The following is a 21,004-nucleotide window of genomic DNA, read 5'->3' on the forward strand; positions in this document are numbered from 1 at the left end:
CGGGAAGCCCTAGTTTTTGCCAACAAAGCCAAAAAATTAATAAGTTGGGGTCAGTTTTTCTTACTCTTATGTCCCCTGGGCAAATCATGGTACTTGGTACATGTCCCGTGGCCCTCCGCTCATTGCGTTTCCAAAGCTATAATCTTTGTGGAAGCCAACTGCCATGTCTCAGCCCTGTGGAGCAGGCTGGTGGGTTTGGATGACTGACCTTTGGGCCAGTGGGGAAGCAGTGGTCCAGCAGGTTTCTTTGTAGCTGTAGCCAATAAAGTTCTTTGAGAAAATGCAAATGCTCATCGCAGGCCCAAGGGGAAGGTAAACCATCTTCCATTATTTGGAATCCACAAAATCTGAAAAGCTCCTAAGAAGGAAAAGAATGTATAGCACCGAGTTAAAAACAACCGCAACTCAAAAACTCATTGCCATCGACTCACAGTGGCCCCACAGGACAGGGTGGAATGGCCCCTGTTGGTTTCCGAGACGGACTCTTTACAGGAGTTGAAAGCCTCATCTTTTTCCCACAGAGCGGTGGGTGGTTTCAAACTGCTGATCTTTTGGGCTTTTTCAGGATCCCTTGAATGAGTGAAAGTATCAGTGCTTCGTGAATACTCTTTCTCTGTAAAGCATTCCCACATGTCTCGGTGCATTCCTACTGTTCTGTGTGCATTTCCATGTCAGCTGGTCTCTAAGCTGTGGGTTTGTGAAAGTTAGACTGGAAGACAAAGCTTCAACACATGGAATTAGGATAGTGATTTCCTTTCAGAACTTAAAAAAAAGAGATCTATTTGACATTCCTATCCGTATAGATCCTGTTTTTTTTCCTCCAGAAAATAGAAGCAGTAAATGAGTCCCAGAAAGTTTCTTTGATTGCTTCTCCTTTGGGACAGGGAAGCAATTCTCAGCCTCTTCCCTTGGACCACACGATGCAGGTCACCTTCCACATTGAGTACTTGGATTTCATCGTTTGCAGAAGAGACCAACAATAGTCACCTCGGCCCTTGTATAGAAGCTTTGGGGCTGAAGTTCAACATGTCAACGTCACAGACTTGTCTTTGCAACCGTTGAGAATAATCGGCTTCCCAACTTGGTCTTGCCAGCTCTGAGGAGGAGACCATTTTTCATCCTGAACTCCCACCTGGCTCTCCCTCACTGTTGACTTCCATACCTGCCCACAGCAATATGCGTTGGCTCTGGCAAGTGTGGGGCGCACGCCATTGTCAATGGAGTCCATTGTTTGACGGAGGGGCACCTGCATAGCAATGAGGCCATCCCAAGAGCCCCTCCTTTGTCCTGCAGGCAACCACCGTGAAAGAAAACTTGTTGAGGCCTGGAAAGCCCACTTTCATCATAATTAGATTGCTCGGCCAACAGTTCACCGCCAACGTCTCCCAGTGAGCACACGGAGCCACTTCCAGATCTCAGGGACCTGCAGAGGCAGGGGCCCAGCAGTTGGAGTTGGCGCTGGGCTGCATTTCCCCCTGAAAGGTTAGGACTCCATTGAGGAGCCCTCGCAGTCGGGTCACCCTGCCCTGTGGCTTCTGGCTGCTTTCGTTTCCACAAAGACACTAGCACTTATAGGCCATCCTCAGGTCAGAGAGTGAGGCTAGATCAATTCCTTGCGCCAGAGCTGAGCAAGCGCCAAGGCCGGAGTCCACCATGCAGAAGACCTTCTTGGAAGAAGGGTTGGTGGCATGAGGACACGAAAAATCAAGTGCATGTTCACGCACTGATCTCTTTCCATTACCTTTGCCTCATCTGTTGGTTCCCGCGGTTTACGTGATAGGACAAGGCACAGGGTTCCGACCTTGGTATTTGTAGTCAGGCACACCTGGTTCTAACCGGAGTCCACCACATCAACAGAGGGTGCATTGGAGGGGACTTGCTTAATCCCTGAACTTCTCGCTTCTCAGCCGTAAAATGGGGATGATGGTCACCTCGAACTAGTGTAGAGAATGCCATGAAATAGTGGGTGTGAAATATTTAGCATGAGCTCCGATGAGCCCTGACACAGTAGGAGTAAACTCTTACCAAATGGGAGCTCTTACCATTGTAGGGATCCCTGGTGGCCCCCGAGGGAGGTGCTGAGCTGCTCACCACATGGCGGGCGTTTCAAAGCACCAGCCACTCTGGGGGAGTAGGATGTGGCTGTCATTCGACCTCTCAACTGTGCTGTTTTCATTGCCAATTTAAGTAGAATGAAAGAGACTTGGCGATTTTAAGTAATTTGACTGGGAGCAGAGAAACCGTAAAAGGTGGAGCTGGGATTCCAACTTAGTTCTATCTGATTCTAATGCCTGTGCTGCTAATCAGATGACCTGGCATAATCTTAGATAAGGTTGGTGGTTCAAATCTACCAGCCACTCCTCCGGGAGGAAGATGAGGCTTCTGCTTATGTAACGCATTAGAATTGTTTTGAATCAGAATGGAGTCTATGTAATGGGTTTGGTTTGTGTTAGTATTCGGATATAAACTCAATGGGGGATTCATAGAATATGGAGATAGAATAGCTGGTGATCTTTTCCAGTATCACCCAAACTTACTCAGGTTTAAATCAAAAGTGGACATCCAGGGATTACACCACACAGAAGTTTTAGCAAGCCGTAATAGGCAATGGTGGTGGTGTCATTTCTAGTTCAGGTTTGGGGCTGAGAATATTAAAAATCCCTGAGTTCTATAATATTAAAAACAGAAAACCAAATTGGGTGATCAGACCAAATGTTAAGTATGTTAAGAAATAACCACCGAGAGGCCCCATATGGCGGAGCAGAACCGCCCCGTTTGCTTTCCTGTCTTGTCATATTTTCGGGAGCAGCTCGCCATGTCACCTCCCACCTCCTGTCAGTCAACCTTTCAGCCTTTGCGTCAAGCTCAACCATCGCACCTCAAGTTGGATGTTGTTATCTCTATTTGTTAGCTGTATGGCTTTGACCCAGTCATCTCGCCTTTTCAAATCTCGGGTCCTTAATCTGTGAAACAGGGATAGTATGCGAACAGTACTTCCCTTTCTCCAGTCTGAGGAGATAGAAATGTTATCGTACAATATTTAGACCTGGGCCTTGATTCCAAATCAGTCCTCCAAGGTTAGCCACATTCACTGTAACGTTGTTACAGCCCAGCCTGTTTTGACCTTGAGTATTACAGCCTTTCCTTCCCTCTCTCCTCCTCTTTCATGCACCTTTCTTACTGTTCATGATACATCTTGTTATTCATGGCTTGGGGGTGACTTCTCACATGTGCTATTAACTTTCATTACAGCCCCCCTTACTTGGATGGTGAGAGCACAAGTCTTCTCACCGGCCAGTGGGGGTAGTGGGTGCTCCAGAAACCGGAAGGAGAAAAGGCCTGAACTTGAGACGCCCCTCCTCTTGAACATGTAATTTTCATTAGTACCAAGGAATTCTTGAGGCATGGTGGTTATGCATTGGGCTGCAATGCACTAGGTCAGCGGTTCCAAACTACCAAACGGTCCTTACGTTTCATTCTCAGACACTCACGGGGGCAATTCTACCCTGCCCTACTGGTCACTGTGAGTTGGCATTGACTCGATGGCAGTGAGCTCGAACCAGATCGACATTATTCACAATTTAATGAGTACTGCCAGGGAGAATGTAAGCTACAGCTGAACCCAGTTTTGACTTCAAGCTACCTGACATGCGGTCACTGCAAACACCCACGGGGTCCCCCCGAATAATGAGGTGTGTGCTCCCTGGGATGAGATCATCCAGTTTTCTCTGGAATGAACAGCAAGGCCTTATTTCCTAAACTTCAGAGCAAATTTGGATTGTTTGCTACTTAAGGAATTTCCTGATGTGCAAAGTTCTGGAAAGGTGCAAAATTTAATAGTAGTTAGTCATTCTTTTACTAGTGATGAACTAATAAGCACTGGTAGATAAAATAGAAACCTCTGGGAAAATTGAAGAAACATAAAGGAGGCTAAGTCAACACACAGCATTCCAGCTCCCGTGCGGATGGGTTTGTTCCAAACAAAGCCTGTTTGTGCAAGCCTCGGACTCACAGCATGGCTGCAAACAAGCTCTCGCTGTAGTGCCCGCACTCGGTGCCCTTCCACTCGGGGCCCATTCTGACTCACAGTGGCCCTATGGGACAGGGTAGAAATCTCTCTGCGCTTCCGAGACTGCCACTCTTCTTTAGGAGAGGAGAAAGCCTCTCTTTCATCCACAGAGAATCGAGTGGCTTCTCACTGCCCTACACCACCAAGGGCTTCTTAGACTCCTTAGGGTGCCTTTAAAACTAATCCAATCACAGCTGTGGCTTTAGGGCAGACAGATCAGCTCAGAAGGCTATGGTGACGGGTTTGTTTTTGTTTGGGTTTGAATTCCCAAGCGCTAACTTTGATAAATTTTCTTGAAGGATACTGCAAGAAGTTTTATGAAAAAATTAAAAACCTCATTATTAGGGAAAATGCCAGGAAAGTCATGTGAAGGGAGTTTTTCATTCTTGTCTTTTTTTCTCCCAATCACAAGGTACCTCCTCATTCTTCAAAGCAGCCAGGCCTGTCCTATGAGCACTCCTTCAGGAGGCCGGACTCCATCCACCTTACAACCCTGATCCCGTCCTTTGAGTGTTCTCGCCCCCCACATTGAACGAGCGGTTCATTGGGACATGGCATGAGTTCTCCCAGGATGCCGCAATTGCCCTGGGGAGTCGATGTAAACGAAAGCGTGGAGAATTCTTCAGGGGCAAGTGCGCGAGATGCACACGCCGCCCTCAAAAGGGTGCCAAACGAGATGAAGGGGAGCAAAAGAAGTTACAGCTTCACATTGCGATACTTTTGTCTTAGTAAAGGTCTCTGATTTTTATCCCAATACTCTTTTGACATATTCTGTGTTGGACTTGTGAAAATGACCCAAATGTGTTTGCTGGGAAAAGTGAAACCATTTGGAACTGATTCAGCTCTACGGAACTTCCTCCAGTCCACGATGGACGTGTTCGTGCGGGACTATCGCTCTGTGACTATCATGGAAATCGAAGTAAATCAATCATTTAAAATCCATGTTCTTTCCCAGTCTTCATCCTTTCCTACTACTTACTATTTCTATTCACCACATTTTCATGTCTCTTTTTATTTTTCTGATTTCGTTTCCTTTCTTTCCTCTCCCTGGGTTGGCAAGAAAATCAAATTAATGAGGTTTAACTTTTGACTTCTTTATATGTGTATTTGTCGGAAAATATCTGGGCCATGGACATGAGCCCTTCTGTTGATGGCTGGGGGGGAGAGCTTTGTCTGTGTTACTCTTGTCTAATGAGGAAGAACTTGGAACCGGTTGCTCTGCTGGATGACCTCGGCAAGATTTCACAAACGAAAAAAGGGTAAGGCCTCCAATATGCTCTTTCCTATCGATGTCTCCGCCACCTTACAGCTCCAGTGTACGTCCATACTCTCTTGAAGGGGAACCAGCTGTTTCTGGTACAGAGCATAAATTCGTGAGGCACTCACCTATCTCCTATTGAGTTAACTTCTCAACACAGACGATTAAAGTCTTCGGAATCACTGGGGAAATACTGGAAACAACAAGCTGGTGGGCTAGTTGGCTGGTTTCGTTTCTACGAAGTAAGACAAAGAATTGCTGCTTGAATGAATCTTGAGCTAGTTTTTTTTTTTTTTTAATATTTGATTGGGACCTCTGACCTAGGTAAAGTTCTAGCAGTATTAATTCTTCTATGTATTTCAAAGGACAGATGTAAAGCAGTGGTAGTTTGGCTGAGGCTGAAAGACTCAATAAAAACGGGGAGACATCCAGCTGATCGGGATTGGGTAGATCTGACTTTGCTCTACGCCTCTTCCCTTTCAGCCTCGGGGAAACTTGGCCACTGAGAGGGGGAAGAGTAGGGGTCATGGGGAACCCTGTGTCAGGAAACAAAGCAGTCTATGGATAGCTCTGAGTGCCCTAGTAGTGGGGCTGGGGGAGGCAATAAGGATGTTTCTGTGGAACACCCCGCCTCAGGCGCCGAGGATGGCTCGTGCGTGAGCTATATTCAACCACCATGCCTTTTCCTCTGTCCCTCACAGTGTGTTGGATTTTGGTTTTGTTTTGTGAAACTCTGTCTCACTCCAGATCCTCAGAGTCCCCACACCCTTGTGAACTTGGTTGTGCTACCCTGTTGAATGGCATTTCCCTTTGGGAAAAGAAGGGGCAACTTGGGACAACCTAAGCAGGAGTGGGATGGTGGGCCCAGGGACGTGGTGTACAGAGAGAATGCAAAAGAGGGGTCCTACAAGAGGAAGTGGCCTGGCAGGAGAAAGAATTTGCCTCCTATCCAGGGGTGGAGTCCTTTGAATCATGCTTGAAAAGTGGCCTCTTTATTTCACGCGAATCCTGTTTCTCCCAGTTGGTTCCAGTAGTGAAGTAGCTGTGCGCTTCATTTCCCTATATCTCTGACCATGATGGGTGGGGCCACGCAAATCAGGTGTAGAGGACTCGCTTGCGGATTGGTCAGTTTGGTTATTCTGAGTACAGGTCCTACCAGAAGCAGAACCCTCTGGCCATCAAAAAGGAACAGCCACACGTGGAGCCTGAGATTGTCTCCTGAATAGCTGGGGCAGCCGAGGGTAGCCGTGAGATCATGAACAGCCTTCAGAACAAGGCAGAGGCCCCGGATCCTGTGGCTGAGAGGCTAAGGATCCAAGAACAAGTGCGGGACAGACAATGAGGCAGGAGCTGCCAGCTGAGACAAAAGATTATTTGCCTAATGTTTTCTTATCCCAACTTGTTAACGTCACTAATACTCCCATCCCCTCCCAATATCCCTGAGTCTAGTCTCCGTTCGGTGTGACCACCGCTGTGGATTCCGAAGCCCCGCAGTCGTAGGGTCTTGGGAGGAATGGACGGTGTCAGAATAGGATCAAAGTATGGAGGTGCAGGTGTGCCTGACCTCAGCCTTGGGGCAATGGGCCCTGGGCTGACGTGGAGTGGGATTCTCCTCCCCATAGAAGCTGGAGGTCAGATGTGGCCTCCCTGCTGGTCCCTCGATTCCATGTCTGCATAGTCAGCAGTGCCCACCACAGGGCAGTCTGCAGGAGGAGGACGGCCAACAAGGTGTGACTCCATCGGCCACCGGCCTCGGGCTTCCTCTTTCCGTGCCTTGGGCTCTCATCATTTTCTCTACTGAAAGAAACTTCTGTCCCTCAAGCTTGAGTGAGCCACAGTGCAAAATAAAACTCTTTAGAGAATGGATGCACTTCAGAAATCTCCCCTTCTTTTTATTGAAAAATGTCGACACCGCCGAAGAGAACCTCTCTTGTGCAAGATGAGATCACTCCTAGGCGCAGTTTCCACTCAGAGAATATAGACTCTTGGGGGAGTTGGCTGGAGTACTTACTACAGAGACTTGCTATAGGCCACGTGGGACCAACGTGACAAGGGACCAGCTATCATGAAGCCCGCCAGCAGCCTTCAGTTATATTTGACTCAGGAAAATGGTGGTAAAATGCAGCCCGACACCCTATTGAGCTGTCCTTTCAGATCACTAGAAGTCCCCATTTTTAAGGGGGGGGGGAAGTAAAACCAAATTTTATGGCTACTGTTTCAGAAAAAATGCTTCAAAGATTATTCTTTAACTAAAAACCTTGTTGAACTTTAAAAACAGAAGAAAAACCCAACCACTCAGACCTTTATATCCTTACTCCAAAATAATTGATCTAGTCATAGCTAACATATCGAGAGGATTAAGAAAGGGGGGGGGGGCGGGAGAGAAATGTGCGCCAATGACAGTGAGCGCTGTTGATGCAAAATCTCACAAACAACCTAGTCAGATAGGTATGAGCAACAATACCTGGTTTTACACGAGGGAAATGAGGCAATGAACGTTTATGTAACTCACCTTATTCCGCAGCTCCAAAATGGGACAGTTTAACTTTAGTGCACGGGTGTCAATTGTCCCCCTGCACTCTCCCTTGCCTGTTGGCATCTCCAAATCTTGATCCATGTCAACATAGCCAACTGTTTTTTATAAAAGGGAGAAGAAAAAAAAAGCCCCAAACTATCCCTACAGGTAAAGAGAGAGAGAGAGAGAGAAAGAGAGAGAGAGTGTGGGAGGGGTGGGGGAGGGGAATGATATCCTCAAATCATTCCCAAGCCAAATTCTTAATGTCCTAAGAAACACAGTGACGGTGGTGTTGAATCCTTCTGGAATGCACCATTTTCCAGTGCCTTGTAGTCTAGGGCTTCTCACACAGCTTCAGGTAAACTCACCTAACTGCAGACACAGGCCCTTTGGGGAAGTCAGAGGGCCCCCAAGCAGGGAGCAGGTGGAATGGGGTCTTGAAGGCTGCCTTGGCACGCCTTTGGTGGGGCTGGTCAAATTCCAGGGATTTTTAGCTCAGGTTGCCAATGAAGCTTGTGTAGTTTGTGCTTCATTTGTGCGCATCACTCAAATGGATCGCAAAAGCGTTGAAGCACATTCCGTTTCAATGAACTGTTATTGAACTCCAGCTGATTCCATTCAGAAGGGTTGCCTGCAGGGTCTGGGTTTGGGACTAGGGGCTCCGTTCAAGCCCTTGCCAGGCATCTCCTTGGGCACAGAGGACACCCACCCTCCTTGGACTGAAAATGGCCCGGCTTATTCTCGGAGACAGACATGAGTAACCACAAAACCCACAGCCACAGGGACGCCCCACGGCCTCGCTTTCCTGGTGCAGCGTGAGTGTGCGCGAGCGTGTGTGCGTTGGAGGCCCTGTGGTTTGCAGTCGAGATCACTCAAATCGTCCCCCGTACACATGAACTTCAACCCATCACTCAAAGGCCTCTCTGGGGAAGTGGGGTCTGAAATTCAATAGCTGTGCATGCAATGACAGTAAAGGATGGGGGTGGGGGGGAGTATCGACAATGTGTGGGGAAAGTGAGGCACAACCATAATGAGGTTTTCTTTCCACAAACCTTTTTGGACACCCCCCCCCCATATTCACTTGGAACTGCAAACGAAGATTCCACAGAGAGACACGTGGCCCAAGGTCGAGGGGCAGCACGGGTGCAAATATTAGTTACCCCAGAGGCGGAGGACTCCAATCAGTGCTTGGACAGCCCCCAGTGGAAGGCGCAAGATCGACGTTCAGGATCCTGCTGAGCCCAACAACCACTGTGGCAAAGAAGGGCAGGCAGCAGCTGAGGAGCAAAAACAAACTGGAAAAAAACGAAAACCATGAAGCCAGAGTCTGTAGCATAGCTCATTTTATTGTTTAAACAGTTTTTGCATAGGAAATAGATCCGCTTCCAGTAATTGACTGCAGTATGAGCAGCTGCTAGCAGTAAAGGCTGGATATACAACAGTAACGATCACATTAAGTCAGGCTTGATTTACACCAGTTTAAAACTTGTGGCAACTGAGTTCATTTGCAACCCACAAAAAGTACCCAAAGAACGTTCTTTATCCTCCAACCGGGCACAATAAAACCTTCACTCACGTTCCAGCGGCCCAGTCTGGGCCCATCCCAGAGGCCTGCACACAGCAGTGAAGTCACCGACGCCTAACACATCCTACGGCTAAAGGTCTATTACACAGAGATTGTGCGTGTGCCCCCCCACCCCCTTTCTTCTTCGAAATTTAATTAAAACACACGGCTCTGTCTTTATGGCCTCTGAGGACAAAAATGCCAAAAGTTTTAAAATGGATCAACCCTGGTGTGCAGGTAGCAAGCAATAACTGACTACTGGGCACCTACAGTTGTTCTAAATGTATCTAAAGAAACACACAGTCCTACAAAAGTTGTTCTCCGAGAAATATCATTGAGATGGGGGCACCTCTTCCCAGGATGCTAAAAACTCTATATGACATAAGCACAAATGAACAGCTGGATGAAGACAATCTAATGCAGCTTTGAGGAATCTATGCCTGGGATGTAGTACCCCTCACATTCTACAGCGTGGTAGAGATTTCTTTTTTCCCCAAGAAAATGTCATTTGAAACATATTTACAACTGAACTCAACAGAGACTGTGAAATTGAACAGGCACTGCTCATTTGTTTGAGTTTTTTGGTAAACATTTTGCTGGTTTTTTGTTTTTTTGTCTTTTTTTTTGTTTGTTTCTTTCTCATTTTGCATCAACTTTTTTTTAAAATCAGTCCATGCAACTTCAATGCTCTCAATGAAGAATGCATAATAAGCCATACTTCTTTAAAAAAAAACAAAAACGAAGACTTCCTTCTGCATAAAGAGATATATTTGCCACATCAGTCCCTGTAGCACAGTTTTCAAAACCATTCTGTCAAAAATACAGTAATACAAGACTGGCTTTAGTGTCACTAGCTTACACTGCTTTTCATGTGGTTGGGCCACTTTGGGTGACAGGTACTGCGGCAGCATCATGCAACCAGTCAGGGAAGGCTTAATCTAGCGTCCTGGTAGGCTAGTAGCACTGAAGCACTTTTTTTCTTTTTTTTCACAATCTCAATGTACATTTGAATTACAACACACAGATATTTCTAAAGAGTAGTAACTAGTGAACCCTTTTCTTACTTTGAAAAAAGAAACCAAAAAACTACTTACAACCATTGGGAAAAAAAATGCAACCCAAACAAAAGAAAAAGTAAAAATTGACCATCTCCAACTTGTCCCCTTCACTATGAACAATGTGACCAACAGATCTGTGGCACGGACACAGTACAACGAGTTGTCATGGCAATGAGTTTGGCTGATGCAAAGGTCATTGTGCAGGGTCAAAGGGCAAAATCAGTGGTCCATGTTATCCCCCCAACTGCAGTGCTCCACCCCACCCACACAATTTTAAGGAATTAGAAGGGAAAAAAATGAAACAGAGGAACTACCAGAAAGTGCAAAACATGAAGGCAGCTTTCAGCTCCTTCAGCATGGAGTAGAACATTCACTTTTGAGCTTTTCCTATTGAACTTGAATTGCCTGCACATTAAAAAAAAAGAAGAAGAAAGAAAGAAAAAAGTTTTCTACAGAAACCCTAATTTTTTTTTTTAAGTCCAGGAAGCATGCAGCTGGTTCATGTTAACAAAAGACCTTGGCAGGAACATGTAAACGCTATTGAATGTCATGCTTGGGGCCTATCTGCCAGCAATATTGTAGAGTTGTCTCCTTACAAATGAATACTGTACACTGAATCTGGGAGAACTCTCTGGAGCCTTCATCGTTTCACACAGTACATAGAAATCCTGCATCTCAGTAAAGAACACATCCTGGAAGGGCACCGCTGAAGATGACTGCGTACAGTCTGTCGTTGACTCCGTATGAAGCTACGAGTCACCAGTCCAAGCTTCTGCTCCCTGAGGACACGTTATGTGAGGCATGGCACTGTTCTCGCTCCTGCCTAGCCTGACTGCGCTGTGAAACTTCACCTTAAATACCAGCACGTAACAAATCGCACACACACACACACAATTTCCTCCCGAGAAAGGCCGTCTATACTAATAAAAAAAGACAGTGGTGCTTCCGACATTCTGAAATGCTCTGAAAACCAACTTCTCCAGTACTAAATACAACAAAATAACCTTCATAAAATATAACTTTTCTCCATTTACACTTTTTCTTTTTAAAGGATTAGTGTCCTACGCTTTTCAAGCACAGGAATTTGTGAAGTAACTCCTAACATGGACAGGTCTTATTTTTTTTCCTTTTTTTTTTCTTAATACATAACTTAAGAGACTTGGAGAGTTTTAACTCAAGTCCAGCCTCTAAACAAGGAATATTCTTGTTTACTTTAAAAAATGGAAACAACATACTGTTCCATTTTACTTGTTAAAAAGTTAGCTTTACAAACATGGGAACTTTTAATTTAAAAAAAAAGAAAGAAAGAAAGAAATTCTTAACAAAACTATACAGTGTACAAATTTCTGTCTCTAAGGTTGATGAAGAAGACCTTCGTTCTTCTTGCTACTTGCAGCTTCACAGAGTCATTCACATATATATATTTCTTAAATGGAGCTGCCCACCCGAACATCACCCCATAACTCTATTGCTATCATTCAGATTTTTGCCATGTCTTTCTGTACACTCTCCTTCACCGCCTTTTCTGTTTCCTCACACAGCCTCAAGTGCTCAGGGCGCTCCAGGCAGGCAGTCCCCCCACCCCCCACCCCCAGTGCTAGATGGTGAGTCACAAAGCAACACAAAAGAGATTGAACAGTGGGTGCCCTGGAACCTGGTGGCTCAGCCACCAGGCCCAAGGGGATACCTTTCTGTGACCACCATCCTGAAGCTGTGCAGTTCTGGATGAGGATGGGGTGTGCAAGACCTGCAAAGGCGGGGCTGGGAGACGAGGGAGGGGAAGAATGGGGGTGCCCAGTCAAAAGATACTTCCTGACACATGAAGGAAGCTGAATCATGAGTTTCAGATCACAGAGCTATCTTAAATGTGTTTTAAAGGTTTAGCCGTTTTATCTCAAAAGGAAAAGAGACAAACCGACTCAGAAAACAAACCAGGCAAACAAAAACAAACAACAAAACCAAACCCCAGTCGAACTGAGACTGTGTATTCAAGAGGCAGGCAGGAAACCCCATAGTGTGTAATTTATCCGCTAGAATTTCTCATTCACTGGCAAAAAAAAAAAAAAAGAAAAGAAGTGGGGGCGGGGGGCAGCCGAGTGTGGGACTGAGTCCTGTGAGGGGGACTCCGTGAGAGATAGATGAAGAACTTGGCTGAGATGATCTGTCTTCTCCCAGGGCAGGCAGCACAGAAAGGAGTGGACTTCACTTTTGAACTTGCACTGTTGGGATCTTGCTGTGCCATTCAATATGCAGGGAAATCAAATCTCGCTCTGTGGCCCATAGGCATCATTCTAAAGGATTCATTATTAAATGATTCACCATGAGATCAAATGGAAGTTTATTTTACTAGGCCACTGGCCTAGCAGAAGGAGCTTCTTACGACAGCCTACCTTCTCAGTCGCTTGGACGTTTTTCTTTTTAGTGCTAACTTCATCCAAGTGGATTGGGGGGGGGGGGCGCACAGGGGGTGCTGAAATGAATCCATCTTCCCTTCCCCTTTACCTTTCCAGGGACATCTCATTGAAAATGTGGGTACCATCCCTTCAAAAGGCATCTAAAGGTTCACATTCAATCATGAGAAACTTGGTTTCTTAAAATTCTATCTTCCCTTTCTGCTCGGGTCCTCAGTGTAAAAGGGGCAAGTGAAATGAAAACTTATCATGGGTCTTTTTTTATTATTATGATTCCTCCTTAGAAAATGAACTTTGATTTTAATCATAAGTCCAAATACATTCAATAACAGCAATGCTCGGTTCTGTCTTCTGGATACGAACCACCACCACCAACACCCTACCTACATTGCTGTCCATGTGGAGAAGGACGCCACAGGTAAGTCCTAGACCAGACATGAAGGAAATGAAGGGAGAGAGAAGGACAGTGGCGGGGGACAGTCTGGAAGCTCTCCCTCTAGCTGGATGACACATCGTGTACGAGAAAGCCATCGAGTCGATTCCAAATCGGGGAGAGGACACTAGTGTGCAGAGTAGAACTGCTTCGTTGGGGGGTGGTGCGGGGGAGGGGGGAGCAGCGTTCCGAACCATTAACCCTTCCGACTAGTGGTCGAACCACGAAGGTGTCCTCGCTAAGTGGACAGGTGACCAAATACCTTTGCTCAATGAGACAGGCTCACTCTCAACCGTGGGTCTGGAACGTTCAAGAAAGACCAACCACTGCCGCCGCCACCAAGGAAAGATCAGACCATTTTCTGAAGCCAAGTCTGCCTCAGAGAGCCATCTGTCTGTTTGTTTGTCCTTACGGAAGCCAGGAGCGGGTCCAGCTTGCACCCCAGGTGGGACCGTGAGAGAGGGGGCCTGTGTTTGGTGAGGGTTGTCACAGTACACAGGAGAGTTGCTTTGTAGCCAGGCCCATCTCAGGGGGCACTGCTTCACAGCTACCTGTAAAGTGTTAAAAATCCTCCCACCCACCCCGGAATATATATATATATGTATATACTTTTTAAAAATCCCCTGTCCATTTCTCAGTACACAAAAGGACCTCATCACACTGCAAAAATAGCAGTACCCACTTTGGTCAATTAAAACAAACAAACAAACAAACAACAACCAAAAAAAGCATACATTATTTTTTTTAAATCTGTGTACTTACCTATAATAACCAATACAGCTAAAAGCACTACCTACATAGGCAAAACTTGGTATTGCATAATTCGTATAAATTTGAAACCCCTCCCCCCCCAAATATTAATTGGAAGATGAAAAACATGAAAGGTTAATAGAAAAAACACCAAAATACTGAAAATATTGCTGGTCGATTACAATTTTTTTAAGCGGCAACTATACACAGCCATGATATGCTTTATAAATGTGAGATAAAGGCATAACTGTCTAAAAAATCCATGATGTCACACATTTTTCTTCGTCTGGAGTACAAAATATTTTGTCATAAAAATGGTAAAGATTTAAAATGATAATAAATGCAGCAAAACAAGTGTAGTGATGTCACTTTTTTGTTTTTGTTTTTTTGTGGATTTTTTTGTGTGTGTAGTTTTTTTGTTTTTTTTTCATTTTTTGTTTTTAGATTTCAAGGCAAGGCACGTAATGTGGACATTATAGTTTCGTGCAAATCAGGATTACTGGAAAGAGTTTTTTTTTTTTTTCAATTAAAATTTTCAGAGACATAGAGGCAAAATGTGTCTGCCCATGCACACTATGGATCTGTCAATACAAGAAATCGGTGAACACGGCTAATGTGTGCAAGCACCATGCAAGTTTGCAGCGCCCGGATCACACGAGTTTTCTCCAGAGTGCCTTTCTGCTCCTACAGCCTGGCGTTCCCAGTTTGTAAACCGTCAGTTTCGCCCCCGTGACATGGATTTGCCTGCCTCTCTGTCTCTAGGATGCAGATTTCATAGGACCTTTTGTACACCCTATGGGTTCATGATGCAACCAGTAATTTTAAATAAATAAATTCTACCTCCGAGGAGGCTGCAGCTAAACCAACATAAGTGCTGTGTTTTCATTAATTTCTTTTTTGTTCTTCTCAAGCACATGATTTGTCTTGATTGAATGCCTTTTTTAAATGCCCTCAAAAACTGAGGGGAACATAAATTCACTCAAAATTCTTTTACGTTCTTCTTTTTTAATCCCCTCAATTTAGAGTCCAAGGGCTGAAGGACTTATCATCATGATTCCCCTTTAGATATAAGTTTTTAAATTGCACTTGCCTCTGTTAAGTGTTTTCATTTGTGGGGAAAATATTATATTACTTTTTATTTTTACTGTTGCATGCAGAGTTAACACTTCACCTACATGAGGCATTTCTTCCACAGAGCCTTTGTGTTCAAACTGGTTGTTTTTTTTCTCTCCCTATTTTTTTCCTTTTTTTTTTTTTTCTTTTTAAAGATTTCAAACTGGGTTACACACTGGAAAAGGCTGGGTTAAGGGCCAAATTTAATAAATCTGTACTGACAACTAAAGGCTACAGAGATCTCATATATATATTTATATATTTTTTTTAACTTTTAGAAATCAGAGTGCTTATAAAATGGCTGGGTCAAGGCCCTTGTCATCCAGCCCCTCTGACGCGCCTCCTAACCTCTCTTGGTGAAATAACCAGGAACAGTGATTCCATGCGTAAACAACAAGAATACTAAACCAATAAAACTAGCTTATCATGCAAATATTAAGGCATCTAGAAAGTCAGTTAAAATATATTGTCATAGAGACAGAACCTCTATTTCCCAGCGGACTTCATGGAACAAGGCTACGTTGCAGGGACTGCCGACATCAGTGAAATATCATCGACCCTTTTGATGTCCTTACAGTTTCAACCTTAAGGGGATTAGTGATTGTTAAGCGCTGCAATTGCTGGTCTAATATCTTCTTTCTTCAGTTTTGTTCCTCTCCCCCCACCCCCCCTTTTTTTGTTACGCTGTGTTTTGTCCAGTCTTCTTCCTTCCTTTTGTTTTGCTCTTAGTTTCTTCAACTATCGTTGTATTTTGTTTTCCCTCAGTTGCTTGTTTCTGCTTGAAGGAAAGGTTCTCCAATTATGTTCAAACCGTAATTTTGGACATTTGTCGGTAGGATGGGTGTCCTATTTGCTACTTGGAATGGAACCAAGCTAGCCCAGGTACCAGGACTGTGGAAAGGAGGCAGGGGATAGGGGGGAGAGAAAAAAGAAGAAACACAAGGTTAAAATCTGCAACAATAGTAAACCTACCAATTCCATATGCATCTAAATTACTGTTATAGCTCTCAGTTCACCATGAGATAAAATGTGCTTCATTATAAATATCATACTTAATGTCTATTTCTCTCATGAGCACTAAAACTAAACGCGAGACAGAAAAAAAAAACACAGAGGAGGGTACGCAGAGAATGGTGAAACGCTGATCAGTTGAAGATATTCTTCCAACAATAGTTGATCCACCTCAGTACATAGGCAACATGGTGATTTTGTCTTTTTGGTCTAAAGCAGAAAATCCATGAGGGTGCCTCTTATAGAATAACAACTTGCTAGTTATTTCTGAGTTGGGTTGTTTTTTTTTTATAGCCTTTAATGCCCAAGACAGTCATTGGTAAAAGGGGTCTCAATGTGTGAGCTGTCAATTGGGCCTGGGTTGCACTGTGGGTTAGGTGCTAGACTGCTAACGGCCAAGGTTGGTGGGTCCAATCCACCTGTGATTCCCAAGGCAAACAAGGAGGCAGTGAGCTCCAGGAAAGACTTGCCATCTTGGAAATGTTACATAGCATCACTAGAGTCAGAACTGACTCCTTAGCTGAGGGATATTTTATTTGGATGGGGTTTAATAAAAATACATTTTAAAAGATTTCTCTAACAAAAAGATAAAATAAACACGCATCAGAATCAACTGGATGGTAGAGGATTTGGTTGGTTTTAACTTCTAATCTGTGCTTTTAGTAAAATGCTAGCTAATAAAATCATGCAACTTTGTTTTTATCATTCCCTACAGAAAAGACCTGTGGGGGAGAAAGCCATTAGAGGCGGCCCCAAAAGTTCATAGTTATTGGGTCCACAGCTCCCCAAGAGTTTTCTTACCCTTCTCCATGACTGACTCAATCCCTATTTTCCTCTACGTCATGTTTCCTTCCATGGGCTGACTGACCACTTAAGTCTGGGCCACTGGGTGACAACCAGCAGGGGAGGATGCTGCCTCCGAGTTGCTCTGGGCGAGGTGATGGACTGGATGGAGTTGATGGATGGGAGGGGCCTGGAGGGAGCAAGCAGGTACTATTCTTGCCTGCTCCAACCCAGACAACTCTATTTTCTGCTCCGTGATACACTGAACTGGGGCTGCTCAGAAATGTTTCAGAAATAGTTCTTGAATTACTACTGGCATAAACCAGTTTCAGTTCAGTCCGTTCTGGCCTTGATCACCCAGTGAGTGGCAGATTAGAAGCTGTTCAGTGGCCAATTGTTCAGAAGTCGATTTACGGGAATTTGTCTGGAGGAGTCTCTTGGTAGAGCCAGCCTCCACAACCATTTGTACCACACAGGGGCTCGGAGATACGGGCCCAATCTCCCAACGAACACACATCGGCATAAAGGCAAGCAACACAAGGTCTCCGCAGTGGAAGGTGGCACCCTACATTTGGGGGAATATCTACTCAGATGTTCCGTACAATCAAAGTGGAATGAGTTTTCGATACGTACCAGCTGCATAAATAACCATGAACCGAGACAATGTCAGATTGGTGATGCCCTGCCCAGTTGAACCATAACTTAGAGACACCATCACAATGTCTATGATTTAGCTTGGTAGCCTTTCCATTCAATTTGGAATCACGAGGTGAGACGGGCTAGATGAGTATAGCTACCAATTTACACACCTTCCGCGATTCAGAATTGAATTCCAAAGGTGCAGAGACCTTATAGGCCTGAGGGAGCTTTGGGGTTAAAAAAATTGATACATGCTATTTTTCACCCCAATGATAGTTCTATACAATATATACTCTCTTGCTAAATGCGTAGGTAATATAGTTCTGTGCAACATATAAAAAATTCACAATCACATCTGATGTGGGTTTAATGAAAGCACGAGCTCCAGTGTAGCATGTTTATCTCCAGTTGGCTCAGAAGTTAATGTGTAGCACTATTATACCTAGCATCTACCATTCTGTTGATGTGCAGTACTTTTTTTGATAGTCAAATTAATAATTTTCCCCCAAATTGAACCCAATTTTTAAAAAGTGTTGTTTGTTCATAATCACATAACCTCTCAAAGAGATTTTGCTTGGGTTACTCATAAAAAGCAAATAGACACAACTGACTTAAAACTAGAGCTGCTTAGCCCTAACAAAAAATATAAATGCATATACAGGAATAATCATATTCAACTCAAAAAGATCTGCCCTTATTATTTGCTGGAAAATCATATCTCTAAAAGAGTATCTGTTATTGGGCAGTTTTCTAAGGGACTTAATTATCTTCACATACTTTTCTCTTCCCACACACATCTTCAACAATTATTTCTGTGCCTTGCATGGTTTCATTGGGAACAGTGTTACATAATGCATTAAGATAATTCATCTTCCCCTCAAATGTGTTTCCATTTCACTTTGTACATAATCTCAAACAGCATTTATTAGTTCATATCCTAATTGTGTGTATCAATGATTATCTTACTAACTGAAAAACACACTTCATAAAGAAAATAACCTTGCCTTAGCAATTTTTAGGAGGCTTGGCCATAGTCAATACTAAATAATGATTTCTTTAACAAACAAAATGACAAAGCAGAATTTTTAAAAAGATCTGGAATAGGAAGAAAATGTCAAAAAAGAAACAAACATACAAAAAAAAAAAAAGACTCGTTCAAACCAACAATCCTTGTCAAGACGAGGTTAGGGCCAAGTAAACGGTTTTGTAAAATTAGCAAGAGTCCCAAATTAAATGGGCTCCGGAAGGTCGTTTACAAATTGTAAACTTTAGGAAAATAAAGCCTTATCTTAATGATTAAAGATCGACATGGCGCTTTAAGTCAGGGGTCCTCAAACTTTTTAAACTGGGGGCCAGTTCACTGTCCCTCAGATAGTTAAAAAAAAAAACTATGAACAAATTCCTATGCACACTGCACTTATCTTATTTTGAAGTAAAAATACAAATGGGGCAAAAACACCCAACAGGCCAGATAAATGTCCTTGGGGGGCCGCAGTTTGAGGACGCCTGTTTTAAGGAAAGCTACTTGCTAGTGATAGTAAAACTCAGGTTATTTGGGAGGGGTTTTAGTTCTTAAGAGAAACATAGACTCTTCTTTGGAAAAGTCATACTAAACTGATGCCACCGAGGAGCAGGACTACCTCCAGCAGTGGCCCAACCGATTCAACGGAGATGCATATTTACACCTTTCAAAGCTCCCATCTTACATTAGACCACGTGATAATTACAGTGTGTGATATGTTTGTCAATACTGTTTATGAACCTTTGGGGGGAAACGAACCTCAAACATTAACACTGTGCAGACCTCATATATGAGTTTTACAAGTCTCTGACCGCCAATTTGTAGGTTAAGTTCAGAACTCTAAGGTACAGGCATTTCTTAGAGCTCACTGGTCCCCTAAAAAACCCCAAAACCTGGCGAAATGGATTCAAATACCATTGATACCAATGTAAAGCAAAGCTTTTTCTCAAACAAAATAATCTAGATCATTTAAATTCAGACCCATTGAGGACGATTTTTAACAGTGCACTTTTATGTATCTAGCTCTCTCTCTCTCTCTCAATGCCAACGATCAGATGTATGGATAAAATAAACACACATTCATATTTATCTACATATTCAAATTAGTTATATAAAAATGCTTATAGTTTTAATTTGCAAAGGAATTGGAATTCCAGAGTGGCTCTAATCTTCAATCCAGAAATCTGAGTCACAGTCTATTAATAGAGGTGATTCTAGATTTGAAACAAATTTAAAATGTTCAAGGTCAAAGTAAGCTACGTGAGCAAAGCATCTCCAGTCATAGATTTACTGTGGTCCCCCCTCTCCCTCCCCACGTGCCCCACCCCCCAGTACATTTTCCATTGACAAATCATCTTGCCTGGCTGGACAAAGAGAAGGTAACAATATCCCAAAGCTGAAAACACATCTTTACAAAATGTATACTAGCCACTAACCATTAAAAAGAACGTAAGTAGTTTCAGGGGAAAAAAGCCCACAAGATTTTGATGGTAATTTAACACAAAGCACAGCTAAGGCTGTTGTCGTCCATTCTATGTGCACCATGAGATACTCAATTATAAAAACAACCCACAAGAAGTTAATCAGATTTCTACAAAACAAAATATCTGACATCATTACATTTTCACAATTTTCTGACCAGATGCATTCATGTAGCTCCATTTGCTCCTACCCACCCACCCCCCAAAAAGAAAAATTGAGCCAGAAATTAGTTTGGCCTCGAGCATCATGAATGGTAAGAGTCCTGCCTGCTCTGACATTGGGAAGATCACCTTTGGGTGTATTTCATTTAGGCATGACTCCTCAAGGGAAACACAGTCACCAAACCATGCCATGTGAAGAACAGCGAGAGGAGACAGGGAGGACATGACAGCTGAGTTGGGGGGAAAGGCAGCCTTCTGTCCAGCTGGAGGGAACAAAATGAGCATAAAGGAGGGAAGTATTGAGGACCTGCTATGATAGAGGTGCCATCCTCGGTGTGTTATATCATTCCCTGCATGGCCTCTTGAGACGACAGCATGATCCAAAGGTATGGACATCGATTTTTGAAGAGGAGATTAAGTCCCTTGCCCAATATCCCCCATGGAGACCCTGGATACAGTTTGCTCTGTCTGATTCCTGGGGCCAAGTCACTCCACCCAACAACCTTCTGCAGAAGTCTGATTTGGGCCAAGCATCAGACAGAAAAGTTTGAACAGGAGTGTTTGAAGCCAAGATGGATTTACTTCAGTACACAGCCAATTCCTCCTGCGCCTAACAGGCGAGAACCTCATCTCACTGATGTTACAGACGAGGCTTCTGCACAGAATACCGCTCGGTATGGACAGCCAAGCAACCCTAACATTGTACGCAGTGACCTCCTGGTAGGGTTGCTATGAG

General features: G+C 44.0%; 1 protein-coding gene across 8 annotated transcripts in view; it reads right to left on the reverse strand.

Annotated features, from left to right (window-relative positions):
* Positions 1–9,168: 9,168 nt before the first annotated feature.
* The window catches only part of NFIB (nuclear factor I B), a 255,948-nt gene continuing 244,112 nt past the window's right edge, over positions 9,169–21,004 (reverse strand). For all 8 annotated transcript variants that reach the window (XM_075559923.1, XM_075559921.1, XM_075559922.1 and 5 more), the window contains one exon: positions 9,169–16,062. In XM_075559923.1, coding sequence (XP_075416038.1) covers positions 15,933–16,062 — 130 coding nt within the window. In that variant the 3' untranslated portion in view covers positions 9,169–15,932. The remainder of the gene's footprint in view (positions 16,063–21,004) is intronic.

The sequence above is a fragment of the Tenrec ecaudatus genome, chromosome 10, assembly GCF_050624435.1.
Source record: "Tenrec ecaudatus isolate mTenEca1 chromosome 10, mTenEca1.hap1, whole genome shotgun sequence".
Taxonomy (NCBI): domain Eukaryota; kingdom Metazoa; phylum Chordata; class Mammalia; order Afrosoricida; family Tenrecidae; genus Tenrec; species Tenrec ecaudatus.